Source organism: Cryptomeria japonica, chromosome 4 (assembly GCF_030272615.1).
Source record: "Cryptomeria japonica chromosome 4, Sugi_1.0, whole genome shotgun sequence".
In the NCBI taxonomy this organism is placed as follows: Eukaryota; Viridiplantae; Streptophyta; class Pinopsida; order Cupressales; family Cupressaceae; genus Cryptomeria; species Cryptomeria japonica.
Genome location: NC_081408.1, coordinates 51,309,847 through 51,329,310, shown reverse-complemented (window position 1 = coordinate 51,329,310; position 19,464 = coordinate 51,309,847). Strand labels below are relative to the sequence as shown.

Here is a 19,464-nt window from a genome sequence, read left to right as displayed (position 1 = left end):
TTCATTTGCATTGTCTTAGGTAATCTTCATATGTTATGGTGGATCTTTGTTGATTGTTAGGCTTGGGTTTTGTGGTTGAATTCATTTAGTCTTTCAGTATTACTGTTGTTATCCATTTTCATCATATACACTTTGAATTATATTTAATGTATAAATTGGCAGGATGCTTGAGAGTGGTTCCAAGTCTATAGGAGTTATAACGCAGATTCTAGATTTTTGTTGGTCATTTAAATTTTCTAATAGTCAAATTTTAGAATAAACATGTCGAATTTTAGTAATAAACATGCTCCTATTATCATTCTTTATCTCTATATCTCACTCTCTTTATCTTCTCCAAACTCTTGACCTATCTCTCTCCCTCTTTTTCCTCTCTCACCTCTCTTGGTATAGACCACCATCTCCACCTTTCAATCCCTCGTTACCCTCATCTCTATCCCTGACTCCCTCCCTCTCTCTACTTGTCTCTCCATCACTTATTGTTTTTGTCCCCTCCCTCTCCATTCTCTTGGTCACTACCTATCCCTTCTACCCTTTGTCTCCCCAAATCCAGGTCTCTCTATCCCTACCTCTTTACCTCACTACCTCTCCCTCCCTATCTCATTACCCAACTATATCTCCCCTATAAGTATCTCACCTATCTATCTATCCACTCTCTAGTTATCTCCCTTCCCCCTTACTCCTATCCATTTATTAACTCTCTCCTTCTCTTATCTCTCTCCCCTCACCTATCTATCTCCTCCTTCTCTAGGTGTCTCACTCCCACCATGTCTACCTCTCCATACTGTTGGGAAAAATGGTGTCTCAACCTTGCATTTATGCGAGGTTACTATTTATAGTAAGTTTTCATTTGAGCACGAAATGGTGCGAAACTCTCCCTGAAGCTTCTGGTTGGCTAGATAAGCATTCCGGTAAAGTTTCGTCGCAAGGTCACAACTAGTTTTGAAGATATTAAAGTTTTCATCTTGGAGGGGTGCAATAAAATATTTAAACTTAATTTTGGGGACTGTAGAGGCTCTAAAATGCCCTGAAAAGTGGTCATAACCGGCGATGCTAGTTACGAGGTGATAGAGCACTTCGCAAACTTTCCAGCACTTCAAACAGTTCGTCAATCGGACACCCGGTTCTCAAGTTATGGCCTCCGGAAGTTTGTACTCCTGAAATAGGAAAAATAATTTGTATCAGATACATAAATGAGTTGTAAAAGGGAGCGACACATGTTGATGTATTCTTTAACATGTCATAGAAGGGAGATAAGGTCGGCTACACCTTATTGGGTGGTTTTAGCCCATGGTTTTGTAATACCGTTTGACGGTTTCTTGTATTGTATCTCCTATTTATGAGGTGTGTGAGATAGAGGTTGTGTGTAAGAGTTCTATGGCTATTGAGTTGCCTCTGAATCTCTGATTAGTGGTACTCCTGCGAAGAGCTTGCCCTGCAAGTATGTTGTAATCTGTTTTTGATTGCTGAATAAAATATTGAGCTGCTTTTGGAGGGTGGGGTTTTTCTCTCGAAAGGGTTTTCCCCACGTAAATCACTATGTTGTGGTATGATTGCTATTATATCTATTTCTATTTTCTGTAACTGTTTTAATGATTTGAAAAAGTTTTGCATTACCCTCCTCTCAAGGTTAGTGTAGGAAGTTGTTTCCGCTACTTAACTTCCTTACAAGTGGTATCAGAGCCTGATCACCTTTGGTTTCAATTGTGGGCAGTTGGGTTTTTTGAACTAATCCAGATTTGAGTGGGAGCTTGTGCAGAAGACACTTTTTGATCTTGTTGCAGGAATATTCAGATGGCGAGTTCGTCAGGGAGAATAGAGGTGGAGAAATTTAATGGAAGTAATTTTGAGATGTGGAAGCTGAAGATGGAAGATCTGCTAATAGATCGAGATCTTTGGGATGTTGTTGATGCGAATGTCCAAAGGCCCTCAGATCCTACTGCGGCAGCTCAGTATGATGTTATGGACCGAAAAGCCAAGGGTCTAATCAGACTATGCCTGGCAGACTCTGTTCTAATCAATGTCCATGAAGAAAACTCTGCAAAGAAGCTATGGACTAAGCTTGGTGAGATGTATCAAGTGAAATCTTTATTAAATCAAATTTTCTTAAGAAAGAAATTTTATTCCTTGAAGATGGAAAAGGGTGGACGAATTGTAGACCACCTGGAAGCATTCAATATGTTGGTGGCTCAATTAGTATCTGTCGATGTTAAGATGGACGAGGAGGAGAAATGTCAGATCTTGCTTTGCTCTTTGCCTGATTCATGGGATTCTCTTGTTATGGCTATCGGTAGTACTTCTGTTGTTTTGAAATCTGAAGACGTGGTGGGTGCCCTACTCGGTGAAGAGATGCGAAGGAAGGTATCCATCAGTTCAAAGGAAGCCCTAACCGTTCGTGGAAGACCTAAGGAGAAAGACAAGAAGAATGAGAAGCGCGGCAAGTCCAAATCCAAAGGGAGATCGAAATCTCCTGGAAAGTCCAAAGTCATTTGCTGGAATTGCAGTAAACCGGGTCACATCCGTAAGGACTGCAAAGAAGAAAAGAAGAAGAAAAAGAAAAAGTTCGATTCTGATTCTGAGTCCGACAAGGAAGATGGCGATGCATTTATTGCGGCTTTGGCGACTCATGCAGATAATGATGCCTGGCTAATTGACTCAGGTGCATCTTTTCATATGACTTCAAATAGAAATTGGTTTTCTGAATATGAAGGATTTAATGGAGGTAAGGTGTACTTGGGTGATGATTCACCTCTAGACATTGTTGGTCGAGGTAAAGTTAGAATCAGGTTTTCTGATGGTAGAATAAAAAGGATTAATGGTGTGCTGCATATCCCTAGATTAAAACGAAACCTGTTATCTGTGAGCAAACTAATAGATGCAGGTGTGCAGGTAGTCTTTTCTGAAATAGGATGTAAGATGATTAAGGGTGCTATGGTAGTTGCTAGAGGTGTCAGGTTTGGCACTTTGTATAAGCTTGAAGCATACACTGTTGAGTGTAATAGCACTTCTGTAAAAAGTAAATCCACGGATACTTCACTGGAAGATTTGTAGGTTTCACCTTCAGCAGATGGAAATGGTTTTTGGGTACCTAAGGGTGCTCTTTCGTCTGAAGCAAAGTTACCCGCAGAGAAGACTATGTTATGGCACCAGAGACTTGGCCACATTGGAGAAAAGGGTCTAAGGACCTTGAAAAATAAAAATCTTGTTGAAGGTTTGAATGATTGTAATCTTGACTTTGATTTCTGTGAGCATTGCATTTATGGAAAACAAAACCACGTTTAGTTTTACTCGAGTTCTCATAAAACTTGTGGTGTTTTGGATCTTATCCATTCTGATGTGTTTGGTCCAGTAGATGTCTCTTCGATTGGAAAATCCACATATTATGTTTCATTTATTGATGATTTTAGTAGAAGGACATGGGTATATTTTCTAAAGAATAAATCTGAAGTTTTTAGTCGTTTTAAAGAATTTAAAGCAATGGTTGAGTTGTAGACTAGAAAGAAAATAAAATGTTTGAGAACTGATAATGGCAGTGAGTTTTGCTCTAATGATTTTGATAGATTCTGTAAAGACTATGGAATTAATAGGCAGAAGACAACTCTATATTCTCCACAGCAGAATGGAGTTGCAGAAAGAATGAACAGGACACTGATGGAGAAGGCTAGGAGTATGTTGAGTGGTGCTGGTCTCGAACAAAAGTTTTGGGCTGAAGCTGTTGCCACTGCTTGCTACCTGATTAATAGGTCTCCTACATCAGCTCTTGTTGATAAAATGCCTATGGAAGCATGGTCAGGTCACAAGCCTTCATTGAGACATCTTAGAGTTTTTGGTTGCGAGGCATATGCACATGTGCCAAAGGAGAAGCGAACAAAGTTGGAGAACAAGGCTGTGAAATGTATCTTCATCGGGTATAGTTATGGTGTGAAAGGATACAAGCTTTGGGACCCTGTTGCACAAAAGGTAATTCACAGTAGAAGTGTTATTTTTAGAGAAATTAAGTCTCCTTCTATTACATTGCAGCCAGAACAGACTAAAAAAGAAGATGTGATTCAACTTCCTTCTACACCTGAAAGAGTTGAATCGAGACCCCTAGATAGGCAAGAATTTGATGAGAGCTCGTCTAGCTCTAAATCTTCAGAAGAGGAGGAAGAAACTCCAACTCAGCTTGTTAGAAGGTCTACAAGACATAGACGACCACCTGAAAGGTATTCACCTAATGATTGGAGATGTATTTTTGCTCTGAATACTAGTGTGGATGAACCGAAATCTGTAGAAGAGGCATTAGGTATGAATGATGCAGAATCCTGGAAGATTGCTATGGAGGAAGAAATGGCAGCTTTGAAAAAGAATGATACATGGGATCTTGTACCATTGCCTGAAGGACGAAAACCTGTTGGTTGTAAATGGGTGTTCAAGAAAAAGATTGGTTCAGATGGAAGCATTGAGAAGTATAAAGCAAGGTTGGTTGCAAAAGGCTACTCTCAGGTTGAGGGTGTTGATTATGGTGAGATATTTTCTCTTGTTGCAAAAATGATGTCCATTAGATTTTTGCTTTCTATTGCTACTGCTTATGATTTAGAGGTTGAGCAAATGGATGTGAAAACTGCTTTCCTTCATGGTGATTTGGAGGAAGATATTTATATGACACAGCCAGAGCACTATGTGGTGAAAGGCAAAAGTAATTTGGTCTGTAAATTGAAGAAATCTTTGTATGGCCTCAAACAAAGTCCTAGGATGTGGTACCAGAAATTTGATACATATGTGTTGAGTTTGGGATTTGAACATTCTAAATCAGATCACTGTGTTTATTATAAATCTTATGGTGATCATTTCTTATTCATTGCATTGTATGTTGATGATATGTTATTCATTGGTAAAGGGAAAGGTATGATTTCAGAACTGAAGTCTCAGCTCGCTGCTAAATTTGAAATGAAAGATCTTGGTGCAGAAAAGCACATTCTTGGGATGGAAATTAGAAGAGATAGGGTGAACAGAAAGCTATGGCTAGGCCAGAGTAAGTATGTGAATTCAGTGTTACAGAGGTTCAACATGCAGAATTGTAGACCATTGAGTGTTCCTTTTACAGTTGGAATGAAACTATCTATTTCAGATTGTCCTACATCTCCATTAGAGATGGAAGACATGAGCAGAGTGCCTTACCAGAGTGCGGTTGGAAGCTTGATGTATGCTATGGTCTGTACTAGACCAGACATTGCCCAAGCAGTGGGAGTACTTTCTAGATATATGTCTAATCCTGGTAGAGTTCATTGGGATGCAGTCAAAAGAGTCTTCAGATATTTGAAGGGTACTTCAGAGTATTCTTTGTGTTATCATGGTAATTCAGTTGGAGACATGACTTCCCTTGATATCCATGGTTATGTGGATTCAGATTGGGCAGGTGATATTGATAGCAGAAGATCCACCAATGCTTATGTGTTTACTTTGTTTGGTGGTGCAATTAGTTGGATGAGTAAGCGACAAGCTGTGGTTGCTTTATCCACTACTGAAGCAGAGTATATGGCAGCTACTCATGCTTGTAAAGAGGCCATTTGGCTTAAGAGACTGTGTTCGGATATTGGAATAAAACAAGGTACAGTGACAGTTTACTGTGACAGTCAGAGTGCAATTAGCCTAGCTAAGAACCTGACATTTCATGCCCGGACCAAACATATTGATGTTCAGTATCATTTTGTTAGAGATATGGTCGAAGATGGTAGGGTGAAGCTGGTTAAGGTGGAAACTTTGATGAATGTTGCAGATGCTTTAACTAAGGCTGTGAGCACAGAGAAGTTCAGATGGTGTTCAGAGTCTATGGGCCTTATGGCCCCTAGCAATTGATTCATTGTGTTGACATTCCCTTCCGCTCGTGCAAGGTGTTCGACAAGTGGGAGATTTGTTGGGAAAAATGGTGTCTCAACCTTGCATTTATGCAAGGTTACTATTTATAGTAAGTTTTCATTTGAGCACGAAATGGTGCAAAACTCTCCCTGAAGCTTCTGGTTAGCTAGATAAGCATTCCGGTAAAGTTTCGTCGCAAGGTCACAACTAGTTTTGAAGATATTAAAGTTTTCGTCTTGGAGGGGTGCAATAAAATATTTAAACTTAATTTTGGGGACTTTAGAGGCTCCAAAACGCCCTGAAAAGTGGCCATAACCGGAAAAGCTGGTTACGAGGTGATAGAGCACTTCGCGAGCTTTCTGGCACTTCAAACGGTTCGTCAATCAGACACCCGATTCTCAAGTTATGGCCTCCGGAAGTTTGTACTCCTGAAATAGGAAAAATAATTTGTATCGGATACATAAATGAGCTGTAAAAGGGAGCGACACGTGTTGATGTATGCTTTAACATGTCATAGAAGGGAGATAAGGTCGGCTACACCTTATTGGGTGGTTTTAGCCCATGGTTTTGTAATACCGTTTGACGGTTTCTTGTATTGTATCTCCTATTTATGAGGTGTGTGAGATAGAGGTTGTGTGTAAGAGTCCTATGGCTATTGAGTTGCCTCTGAATCTCTGATTAGTGGTACTCCTGCGAAGAGCTTGCTCTGCAAGTATGTTGTAATCTATTTTTGATTGTTGAATAAAATATTGAGCTGCTTTTGGAGGGTGGGGTTTTTCTCCCGAAAGGGTTTTCCCCACGTAAATCACTGTGTTGTGGTATGATTGCTATTATATCTATTTCTATTTTCTGTAACTGTTGTAATGATCTGAAAAAGTTTTGCATTACCCTCCTCTCAAGGTTAGTGTAGGAAGTTGTTTCCGCTACTTAACTTCCTTACACATACATCCCCTCTTATGCATCTCCTTGTTCTTCTATAGCTCCTCTTCTACCTTCCTCCCCTCTCTAAGTACCTCTCTTCCTTTATTCCCCTCTCCCTCACTATCTCCCTCGCTTTCTCTCTATTGTTCTATCTTCCTCTCTTTGTTGTCTAGGTCATCACCTCTCCATCCTATCCTCTCTCTATCCCCTCTCTAGGTTTATCCCTCCCTTTCTCTCCATCTATCTACCTCTGAACATATATATCACTACCCATCTATCTCTATCCTCCTCTATTTATCTCACCCCTCTCTCTGACCATTTATGTCTCTCATCTTTGTTTTCCCCTCTAGTTATCTTACCTATCTATCTATCCCCTTTCTAGTTCTCTCCCTTTACCTCCACCTATATATCCCTCTCATTTTACCCATATCTATTTTTGAACCATATCCTTCTCTTCTCTCTCTCTCTCCCCTCTCCTCTATATCTCCTTCCCTAGGTCTTTCACTCCTTCCATGCATGTCTCTCCACTAATCCCCTTTTACTCCTCTCTCTCTTTACTATTTTATCTCTCCTCTTATTCATCCATCTCCTTTCTAGGTATCTCCCTCTTTTCTTCCCCTCTCCCTCTCTATCTCCCCCTCTCTCCTTACCCCCAACTCTCTCCCCCTTCCTTACTAATTCTTATTCTCTCTATCCACTATTTACATCATTATCTTTCCATCACACCCTCTCTAGGTTTCTACCTCTTTCCCTCTCCACCTCTCTACGTGTTCATTCATGGCTCATTACCAACCTTTCTCAATCCCCCTCCATCTATCTTAACCCTCTCTCTCCCTATCTAGGTCTCTCACCTCTCTCTCCCCCTCTAGGTATCTTATATATCTATCTAACCCCTCTCTAGCTCTCTCCCTCCCTCTCCAACTCCCTCTATTGTATATCTCATATCTCATATCTATATTGAGGCTTTAGTGTATATGGTTTATGATTGAGGAAGTATAATTTAGGTTTTACCTTTCACCTCCTCCCTACTTCCTTTCCTCCTTATCTCCATCTTTTTCCCAATATCCCTCCCTCTTCTTTGATCTCCCTCTATTATTATTTCCCTCCCTTATCTTACTAAAATATCTTGATCACTACCTTTCCCTCCCACCCTCTCTCTCTCTCCCCCTCTATAAGTCTCTCCATCCCTATCTACTTAGCCACCTCTTTCTCCCCAAGCTCTACGTCTATATTATATATATATATATAGTCTCTAGTTATTTCCTCCCCTCTATACAATTCTCCCTACCTCCTAACCCCTCTCTTGATCTTCATGATCTTCTCTTTATCATTCACTAGTCTACCTCTATCCTCTCTAGGTCTCTCAATCCATGTCTACATATCCCTCCCTCACTCCCTCTTTATCTCTTTCTCTTTTTTCTCTCTCCCTCCTCTTCTATCCCACATTCCTCTCTAAGTCATCATGTCTCATCTTCTTTCCCCCTCTACCTATCTCACCCCTATCAACCAATCTAGTTTTCTCCCCTCTCCCCCCCTCTAGGTCTCTCACCTCTCCATATGTACCATCTCACCTTCTCTCCCTCGCCCCTTACCTCTCTCCCTTAATGAACTATCTTATTCTCTTCTCTATCTTCCCTCACATATATATCTCCTTCCCTTAGTATCTCACTCCCTCCAACCTATTCCATAAAACCTATACCCTAAACCCTATAGTAGATGGTGAGAGAGACAGATACATGCAATTATCCATACAACCAATGTCCTCAACCCTATGTACCCAAACTTGTACCATCAATATTGTACCCTATACCCTATATTATCTAAACCCTATATAAGGGAGGGATAGGCGATGACCTAGAGAGGGGAGTAGAGAGAAGAGGAGAGGAGGAAGCATAAAGAGAAAGAGAGAGAAAAAGAGGGAGGGAGATGTGGAACTAGAAAGGGAAGAGGTAGAAAAATGAGGGAGAGAAAGAGATTAAAATAAGAGAGTTAATCTCACAAATAGAGGATAGGGGGTAAGAAGACAAAGAGGGAAGAACTAAAGAGGAGAGAGATATAGAGGTGAGAAAACTAAAGCCTAGGAAGAGAGGGATGAGAAAACTAAGATCAAGAGATAGAGGTGAAGGAGATGGAGGGGGGATAGAGGTGGGTAATGAGATAAAGAGTGAGAGGTAGAAAGGTAAAGATGGAGGGAGGGATCGATATAGGGTTGGAGAGAGAGAGATTAGGAGGGAGAGGTAGTGATCCCGAGAACAAAGAGAGAATGGAGAGAAACAATAAGAGGGGAAGAGAGATGAAGTGACAAAAGGATAGATATGGAGATTAGAAGGAAAGATGAGAGAGAGGGTAGCAGAGACCTTGAGAGAGAGAGAGTAATAGTTCTAGTTTAGGGGAGATAAAGATGTGAAGAGATAAAAAAGTGAAGGAGAGATTTCATAAAGGTAGAGGGGTAAGGGGTGATAGAGATATAGAGGTGGGGATGGAGGGAGAGAACTAAAGAGGCAATAGATAGAAAAGTGATACACCTATAGGGTGAGAGAGAGGTTAGATACCTATATGGGAAAGAGAGGGGAGAGATAGATAGATGGGGATAGAGAGAGGTGCCTAATGATACATGGATGGGTAGGTATAAGTCCTAGGTGGAGAGGGAAGAAGAGAGAAACCTAGAAAGGGGAGAGAGGGTAGGAGGGAGAGGTGACAACCTAGATAATAGAGAGAGAATAGAGAGGTAGAGAGTATAAGAGATAGTAGGGGAGATAGATATATATGAGGGTAAGAAGGGAGGGGGAGATAGAGAAGGAGAGAGAGACTTGGAGAGGGGAGAGGAAAGTATAAATATAGGCAATACCCTAAACCCTATACTTAAACCATGTATTATACTCTCTATTTTCTAAACCCTATACAAAGGAGGGACATGTAGTGATTGAGAGAGGATAGGGAGAGAGGAAATAATAGAGATAAGAACAAAGAGAAAGAAAGGGATAAGGAGAGAGGGAGGGAGATGTAGATAGGGAGTGAGTAAGGGACCTAGAGAGGGGAGGGATAGAAAGGTGAATGAGAGAGATTAGTTTACAAAGAGAGAAACAAAGGTAAGGAGGAAAGAAGAGAGGTGGACAAGGAGGCAAAGAACTAGAGAGAGGAGATATATAAGTCCTAGAGCGCAGGGAGAGAGGGGAAAGAGATTTAGGGGACAGATAGAGTGACAAAGATATAGTGGGGAGAGAGGTTGGTAATGAGATAGGGAAGGAGATATGAGGTAAAGATGGAGGGAAGGAGAGACCTAGGGATGGGGAAAGAGAGGATGAGAGGGAGAGATAGTGATCAATAGAACGAAGAGAAAGGGGATAAAAACAAAAAGAGAGGGAGAGAGAAGAAGAGTGACAGATGGAGGGAAGGATAGATGGTGGGGTGAGGAGGGAAGGTGAGGTAGAAAGGGAGAGAAGGTGGGAGAGACTTGGAGAAATAGAGGTAGGGAGAGAATGAGATATAGAGAAGTAGAAAGGGGACATAGAAAGAGTGATAGAGAGATGCATAGGTCTAAAGTTTGGGGGAGATTAAAAAAAAAGTGAGATAGAGAGACTGGGAGAATGCTGATAGGACCATGTTGATTACTGAAATTTGACTGTCTGAAAATTATATGATCTTCTAAAACCTAGAATCTACATTACAACTAGAGATTTGAAACCACTCTCAAACATCCTACTGGTATATACATCAAATGACTTATACTTAAATGTTATATTTCATGTATTTATTATTCTTTAGGGATTGAGTATAACTTGTCTCCAAATTGGAACATTTCCCCATTCGCAAAATCTACAATTTTCCAATGCAGAACATTTGCAAAAAGTACACTTTTCACATTTTGCAAGTGCCAAATTTGGCACTCGTCAAATGTGCAGTGTTCACTTTTTGAATTTGGAAAGCACCAAATAAGGTGAACCATATTTGGCACTCGTCAAATTGTTTAAATTGGAAATTACCAACCCTTTGGGTTGGAATTTCCTTGAGCATCTAAACCAAAGGTTTGTACGGCCATTTCATGCCAATGACGCATTTTTAAGAAAAGATAAAAATTGGCATCTTTTTGGTACCATGTCTTGGTGCACTTACCCCCTTTTATTCCAAAAATTATTTGAAGGTCACATTCTAAACCTACAAAAAATACTTCCATAATTTTTAGTTATGTATGACATTTATCTTCAATGGAAATGCAAACCAATCAATAAAATATTTACGTATATAAAAATACATAGAAATTTACTAAATAATTTTGGTATTTTATCGAAGAATTTTTTTTTCATCACAATTAGGGAATTCAAATTATAAATTTGATTTGATAGTTTTGTTCCAATCATGGATGGGAGACCCAATGAAATGTAACTTTCTTCTTATAGAAAGACCATACAACACCATTTTAAAAAAGTAATAAGATTCCTAAGGCACCAATAATTTGAATTTAATGACTCTCCCATGGATATTTAGATCTACTTAAAATTTGTACCCACCTAGACATTGGAATACACCATGTAATCATTGGTTTTGCATTGGCTAAATTAAAAAGTAATCTAAATGCTATTTTTTAAATTTTAATGGATCATTATCACTAATAAAATTCTACTATTTTTTAAAATTAGAAATGAAACTTAACATATTTACTATCGAACTTCTTATTTTTATCAACAATTAGTAAATACCAATAAGTTTGAATTTATTATTGTGAAAGAACAACATTATATAATATGACTTGGAACTTTTTTGACAACATAACACTTAAAATGTTAATGTGCTCATTTGATCTAAACTATCTCAAATCTATCCAACACTCAGTCTAAAACATACAATAAAAATAACATGAAAAATAGGTAGCCCTATGTCGAAATTAGCTCCATTACTAACTTCAAACTTTGCACTGCTTTGGTTTAACTTGATTGTGTAATGAAATGCTTTGGGAGAAATCTTCTACAATGTTTCTTTTTTCTTTCTTATAATTATGTCAAATTTCAACTTGCAATAAGATATTTTGGTGGTCAAATTTTTAAGTTAAAATTGAGGAATGTTCCAATTTAAAGTTACCAAGAAAGAAAAATATAAAGATTACAAGGTTTTTTTGACTGTTGCATTCAATTCTGATTTCTAGTACCAATATAGGGGTTAAAATTCAATACATCATGAATGGAGTGTCAAATTTCAAATTGAGTCAAGTAACCATACATTACTTCAAATAAATTCTCTTAAAGAATAGGAACTGTGAAACACATTCTACAAATGACATGCAAGTTTATCTTTTGAATTTGGAAATCTTCATTTATTGAATACATAATTGATTAAGCATTTAAACATGTCAGATAAAGGTTGTTCATGCATTTTTAAACTCTTCCTAAACTCAACTCCGACTCTTCTTCAACTCAATACGGGGCTTCACTTAGTGAGCTTGAGTTATAGCACATGCGTTTATGGAATACTAAACAATCCCTCTGTTTTCAAAAAATATTGCCCTAAACTCCTTTTTTGTCACCCCTCCCAATACATAGCTCAAATTTAAATCCACCCTATTTTCCACAAATATTATATTTATTTCATAGCCAAAATTAAAAACCCCTCTATTTTTACAGATAGGCAATAAATGGCACCCTCATTTTTTGATATTAAACCCGTTACTATGAATGCATGTGATATAATATTGCCTAGCTAGTGAAGCCCCCATGCAATTCAACTCCTTAAATTTCTCTATCCAGACACTTACACTGCTAAGCATAAAACTTGCGAGTGGAGTGAAGTATCATACACATATTGGCTACCTTTTTGAGAGGGAAAAGAATTATTTGAACTTGAATTTGATTTACAACTAGAAAATACCAAAAATATTCTCATTTACATGTAGAGAGCCAAACAAATAAAGAGCACAAACTCTTTTATTATTGATGTTGAATGTTAATTTACCAAGAGGTTTGTGCATAAATTTACCCCACACACATAATTATATATAAATTGCATAAACTTTAAAAAAAAAAAAAAATGTACTTAGGTCATGACATTTAAAATTGAAAACTTCCTAGTAATCGATATATAAATTAGGTAAAATACCATATCCTATTCAAAACATCAGTTTAGAAGAGATATCCTTACATTATGATGAACAGGTAGTAAATGGCATCTAAGATTGATGAATTTGATAAATCTCTAATATTGCATGTTTGTGGGACTTAGGGTTAAGGTTAATCACTCACAAACATACATTATTAGGGAGTCATCAAGATTATATACTATATAACATCATGTATGTTGTAGTGTAATGGTATCTCTTATGAATTTTAGAATTGGATGTGATAGTTAAACTATTTTATATATGTATTGTTAGGGACCTTCAAATTTAAATGTCATAATTTAGGTATGTTTCTTCCAAATTAGATAGAGTAGTTTAGTCAATCTATATAGATAATATTAGAGAGTACTTCAACTTAGATGGTATGACTTGGGGGTATCTCTTTTGAATTAGATGCGGTAGTTTAACCGATTTATGTTCATATTGTATGGGAGCATTTACACTTAGAATAGAGAATGAACATAAGAGAGAGGATGTATATGATAGAATTTAGATAGAAAGATCGAAATTAGATCCAACAATTAATTTATGAAATTTATGATCAAAATTCTATTGTATCATACTCATACTATCATATTATTAGATCCAAGAGTTCTAAACCAATCTCATATTTTATCATACTATCATTACCTAACCCCAACACTAAACAATTGTACATGTAAATATCTGACATATCTAATTCAAACACAAATCTTCATTATTAAGATGTCATAATTTACCACTTGAACTCATTCCAAATAATTCAATACTCATGCTCAGATTACGGAAGAGCTGTTCTTTATAATGGAAGCGTGTTTTTCTTCAACTACAAGGATTGAGCCCTCATTTTTTCAATTTGAATATAACATAATCAAATATAAAAAGTTGACAAATCTAAGTAGTGACTTGCACATTACGAAAGCGAACGTTAAAACCGTTATTGCCCGGATTCGAAGCAATCATTCAGATTGAAAAGCACAATGTGCGTTGACATTGCATTTGGTTCAGTTTTATATGTACAAGTTGAAAGTTTTTATATTTAGACTTCTCAAAACTAACTAAGTCAGATTTGTCAAAAGTGAGCAAGAGCATCATCCATGTGCTCTATTACCCAAAACCAATTGCGCTGGGCTGAAAACATGGCACAAACAGAGGAACCGTACCAAAATCTGTAAAAGAAGTACTAGTAAAACAATTAACATATCCACCCTACAAGATTTTAAAATTTCTATAATGTTTACCCAAAAAAATCCTTGTCAGCTTTGAAACATTCTAGTGGCAGACTTTCTGCCACCAAAAGTGCTGAGAATGTTAAAAATTGAAATGTACATATAAATCATATTAAAACATTGCACTTGATAAGGCATTTATGAAACTTTTCTTGTGGAGACATTATAGCTTGAACTACTTATTCATGGTGTAGACAGAGACTTTTGGAGGGAGGAAAAGTATTTTTTACCAAATTACAGCCACTTGGCTCCAAAACAAGTGAATTTTGTACCTCTAAGAATTTATGCATTGAGTTTGTTACTATGGGACCTGATAGTACTTGTCCTAATTTTATCCTTCTCGGCTTAATGATACTGGATAGCCTGAAATGTTCAACTTATCCATAGTGTAGAAATAGACTTTTTTGAGGGGAGCAGAGTTAGTAAAGAAAGTATTTTGTATACCACTGGCTTCAAACCCAATGAATTTTGGATTTCGTACCTCTAAGCACTTATACATCGAGTTTGTCACCGTGTTGCCTCGTAGTATTTCTCATAATTTATCCCATTTGTTATCAGGGTTAAGTTGACCAGAATAACTGAAATATGTGTATATATATAGGAGGGTGTGAGTCGAAGAAATCATCAGTTCTTTCAGTTTGTGGAGCTTTGTAAGGCTGTCAGAACTGAAAAGAATAGCAATGATGAAGATCTTGATGGTGGCATGTACTTTGGTATCTCTTTTAGTAAGAGCAGTACTAGTTCATGGTTGGACTGCAGCCCATGCTACATTTTATGGAGAGGCTGATGCCTCTGGAACTATGGGTTAGCTTCAATTCAACTTATATTCATTCATGACAGAGCCTTAGTCTTATTTTATTGTATGTGAGATTGATAGAATTTAATTTGATTGGAATTGTTTCTGCAGGAGGTGCTTGTGGGTATGGTAATATGTACACTTTTGGATATGGGACAAATACTGCAGCTCTAAGCAGCGCTCTGTTTAACAATGGGGCATTGTGTGGAGCTTGCTATGAAATAAAGTGTGATGCCACAAAAGTTCCTCAATGGTGTCTGGCTGGCAAATCCATTATAATCACTGCTACTAATTTTTGCCCTCCTAATAATGCCCTGCCGAATGACAATGGAGGGTGGTGCAATTTGCCTCTTCAGCATTTTGACTTGTCACAGCCTGCCTTCCTGCAGATTGCCAAATACAGAGCTGGAATTGTTCCAGTTATGTATAGAAGGTATGCCAATTTTTATTTTTTTCGAAAAAATATAAACTATAGAATCGCATATTCCTATAAATGTAATATGTTAAATTGAATTGCAGGACTCCTTGCAAGAAAAGTGGGGGAATACGCTTTGGCATAAATGGGAGAGACTACTTTGAGTTAGTGCTGATAAGCAATGTGGGTGGAAGAGGGGATATTACAGCAGCATGGATAAAAGGATCAAACACTGGATGGCAACAGATGAGCAGAAACTGGGGAGCCAATTGGCAGAGTAATTCTTATCTGAATGGACAGAGTTTGTCATTAAGAGTGATGGACAGCAAAGGAAGAATTCTGACCATGTCCAATGTGGTTCCTTCCAATTGGAAATTTGGCCAAACATTTGCTTCCTCTCAAAATTTCATATAAAGGATGAAAGGGTAAATGTAGTTTGTAGAGCGACGCTCACTGCTCAGCGAGACACCAAATTGGTGTTTGAGGCCCTCCTATGTAAACGTATGTTTGAATAAATAAACGTGGTTTATAAATTACAAGATATTGGTAACGCAAGTGCAAAAAAGGAAAAAAATCTAAACCAAGTGACAGATTCATCCTATTGAAGGAATTAGTGCAACTGAATTTCCTCTGAAGTGAAAACTTCTTTGTTGTAAATTAAGTGTGTTGTAAAATATGTAAGTTTCCCTATCTTGCTATTTTATGCTTATACCTGGTCTTGTTTGAAGAGCTTAGTGGCCTATGTCCTTGTATAAAATTAAACATTGTAATTTGTTTTTTATTAAAAATTTCAAAAAAATCTTATTGTAAAGATGGCTCATATTTAATTCACAATCTATCATTTCAGATTAAGGATAAATCAGAAAGATGAGCTAAAAATGTATGGATATAGCATATTGTTTGAAGGAAAAAATCAGTCATAAATAAGCTAGATTAACCCAAATCTAACTAATTAGACTGATCAGATGACTATGACTGAGTTGATTAATTTGTAAACTAAATTGATTGCAGAGTTGAAAAAGGTGATTGAGGAGTTAACTGGGGAGATGACTGAATATATTGCTTATTTTGACTGAATTGATAGCCTAGTCAGACTAAAAGTCAGTGGGAGTTAGAATTTCAATTAGAATTTCAACATGTGTTGTAGAAATTTTGACATGAAATTGTATTTCATTTTTATTTTATTTGAATTTGGATATTTGAAAGGTGAAATGCACATGTAATTTATTGAAATTTGATGAAATCAGAATTTGGGAGAAATTTGGAATTTTAAATTTTGAATATTTGAAAAGAATAGGTTAGTTAGTTAAATAATTTTAAGAAATTATTTAATTATTTAGAAATTGAGTTTAATTAAATAATAAATATTATTTAATTAAAGGTTTTAATCGCAATTAACTAAATAATAAAATATTAATAAATTTAAAGAAGTGGTTTAAATGATGAATTGATTAAAAGAGATAGAAATAGAATAATTTGTAATTTTGGAGAAATGTGATGACTAGAATTAATTCAGAAGAATAATAATTAGTTTAATTAAATAATTAAATAATTAGTATGCCATTTATGAGACATTTTTAGGTGCCTACATTTGCCCCTTTTTGAGAAAATGTTGGAACGGTGTTGTTTCAAAGAAAATGAAAAAATACATGCTCCAGTATACCCCGATGACGCTTAAGGTATAAATATGCCCCCTCAGAAAATTGGTTGAAAAATGATGAAAGTGGGACCAATTTCATGACATCCTGCTAGTGAGCAATATTTTTCAGTTGAATGCGATTTCGAGTCTGTTTGATTGTCCTACAACCGTGTTGAAATTCAGGGGGATCATAGCCATCAGAGAGAGAAAATCCTAATGTTGAACTATAAATAGAAATGTGACCCCTTCATTTGCTCATTTTGGTTCCTTGTGAGTTCATTGAGTTTTGTAGGATTGTTTAGCTTTCTTGCATCCGTTTGAGCACTATCGTTGGCTATAAAGCACGATAGCACCCATCCTAGTGGGCTTGATCATTCTTGAGACCACCTAGCACCGGAGACATGGTACGTGTTTGAAATTTTTTCCCATTTTTTCCTAATTTTGTCTAATTTTTCAAATTTATCTCAGAGCCCAAAATTTTAAGTCTTTCATATTAGTTGTTTAATTATGTGGTATGCATTCCTATTGTTGCGCATTAGTGTTATTTGTCTCACAAGCGTCTAATTATTACGCATACATGCTAAGTGTGTCGCATCCAATTGTGTTTTTTTGCATTATTGTTAATGTGTCGCATAAATCATAAATGTTTCACATGCATGATAAATGTCCCACATAAGTGTTAACTATCTCGCATTCATTAAAAATTTTGATTTTTAATGTGTGCTATGAAAGTTTGTCATGCAAGTATAATATCTGACATTTTCATCATTTTTATCCATAGGAGACACTTTGTGTGCTTGGATGCAGGCAAACAAGGCCTAGTGGACTTGATCTTTGTGATGGGCTACCTACTGAGGATATAGCTCTTATTAGACATCTCAGTTTGTATCATGATTTACATCTGCCTGAGGTTACGGCCCACAGGGCCTTGATCACTGTGTTGGTCAAGTGGTGGCACTCAAAGACATGTTCATTTCATCTTCCCACTAGTGAGGCCTTGATCACATTAGAGAATGTGTGGCGTATCTTACATATTTTGATTCAGGGCGAGCGAGTAATCTATGATCACAAGGTTGGTATTAGAGAAACTTGTGAGTGCTTTGAGTGTGAGGAGTAGGATATTCCCTTGAGTGAACAATGTGAGATTGTATGGGGTCAGCTAGAAGAAACTTATGATGACTTGACCATTGTAATTTGATACCTTATTGGAGGTCTTCTAATTCTAGATAGGAGATGTCATGGATTCCTAGTTGGATGGGGTAGGGTTATCTATGGGATGATCATTGAGAGATGGATCTATATAAGGTGTCCTTACTTTCTTGTGATACTATACCACCAGATGCATGGGATTGTCTACTTGACATATAGATCTATCAGTTGTGGTGCCACTTTACTTCAGGTTTGGGCTTGGGAGCACATAGATCTATATAAGGTGTCCTTACTTTCATGTAGCTCTTCAGGTAGAGGAGATGTATACATTTAGATATACTCTAGGGATCAAGAACAGGGGTTTGGGGAACATTATGCACTAGAGACACCAGATTGATGTTCTAAAGCATTTCATTTGGAGGTATTATTTGGATTACCCTGGTTGGACAGATGATGCACAACACTTACCATACTACCGATAGCAAAGGTATCTTATTGGGATGACGGTTGACACATAGAGGATTATTGAGTTACTATGAGAAAGTTTGGAGAGATTTAGGGAGTGCTTGATGTGACAACATATTTTGCTCTTGAGTAGCTCATGAGGTTTCTGATTTATGTGCCTATATATAGTCTCATGTAGCAGTTGCTTAATTTGACTCTCTTAGGGTAGTTCAGCGGGGTTAGGTTATAGGAGTAGTGCAAATCTGGGCATGACACCGCAGTATCATGCATGGTGGTTGAGACAATCACCTGTCCCATTGCTAGACCCGATCATGCTAATTTCTCCTCAGTAGATACAACATCGAAGACCACAAAGGGGAGATGATGGGGGAGATGGAGGGGATGGAAGAGGTGGTGGAGATTGGGGTGGAAGAGAAGTTGCAGCTATCTCTGCTACAGAAGGAGATGAGGAGGAGAAGGATGAAGGAGAGGACGACGAGGGGGAGGATGTGGACATTGGTGGTGACACCAGTTCTAGATGTAGTGATGGAGATAATGATTAGATTCCTTTGGATCATTGATTAGTGAGGGAGGTGAGAGAATTGAGGACAATGACATGCCCAAGCTCAAGGATGTACCGTTTGCCATGGTACATGGTGAGGGTGGAGGAGGAAATGGTGATGATGATGATGATGATGATGATGATGATGATCCATAGGTCCTTAGAGATAGGATCCAGAGCTTAGAGGATGCATTGGCTAGGGAGAAACATGGATGAAGAGATGATTGGGCCTGAGTTTGACAGAAGTAGAAGACATGGATTCAGGAGTGAGATGCATTGATCGCTAAGTGTGGTCTCTTACGGAGGGAGAGGGATGATACCATTCGAAGGGAACAGTTAGCACATGATGCTTATGAGCAGTATATTGCATCGAGTATAGGTATCATGAC

General features: G+C 37.6%; 1 protein-coding gene across 1 annotated transcript in view; it reads left to right on the top strand.

Moving 5' to 3' along the window:
• LOC131056791 (putative expansin-A17) overlaps nt 1-15,695 on the top strand; it is a 51,264-nt gene extending 35,569 nt beyond the window's left edge. Inside the window, exons 3-5 of the mRNA XM_059218816.1 lie at nt 14,726-14,874; nt 14,978-15,299; nt 15,386-15,695. Coding sequence (XP_059074799.1) covers nt 14,726-14,874; nt 14,978-15,299; nt 15,386-15,695 — 781 coding nt within the window. The remainder of the gene's footprint in view (nt 1-14,725; nt 14,875-14,977; nt 15,300-15,385) is intronic.
• Nucleotides 15,696-19,464: the final 3,769 nt, after the last annotated feature.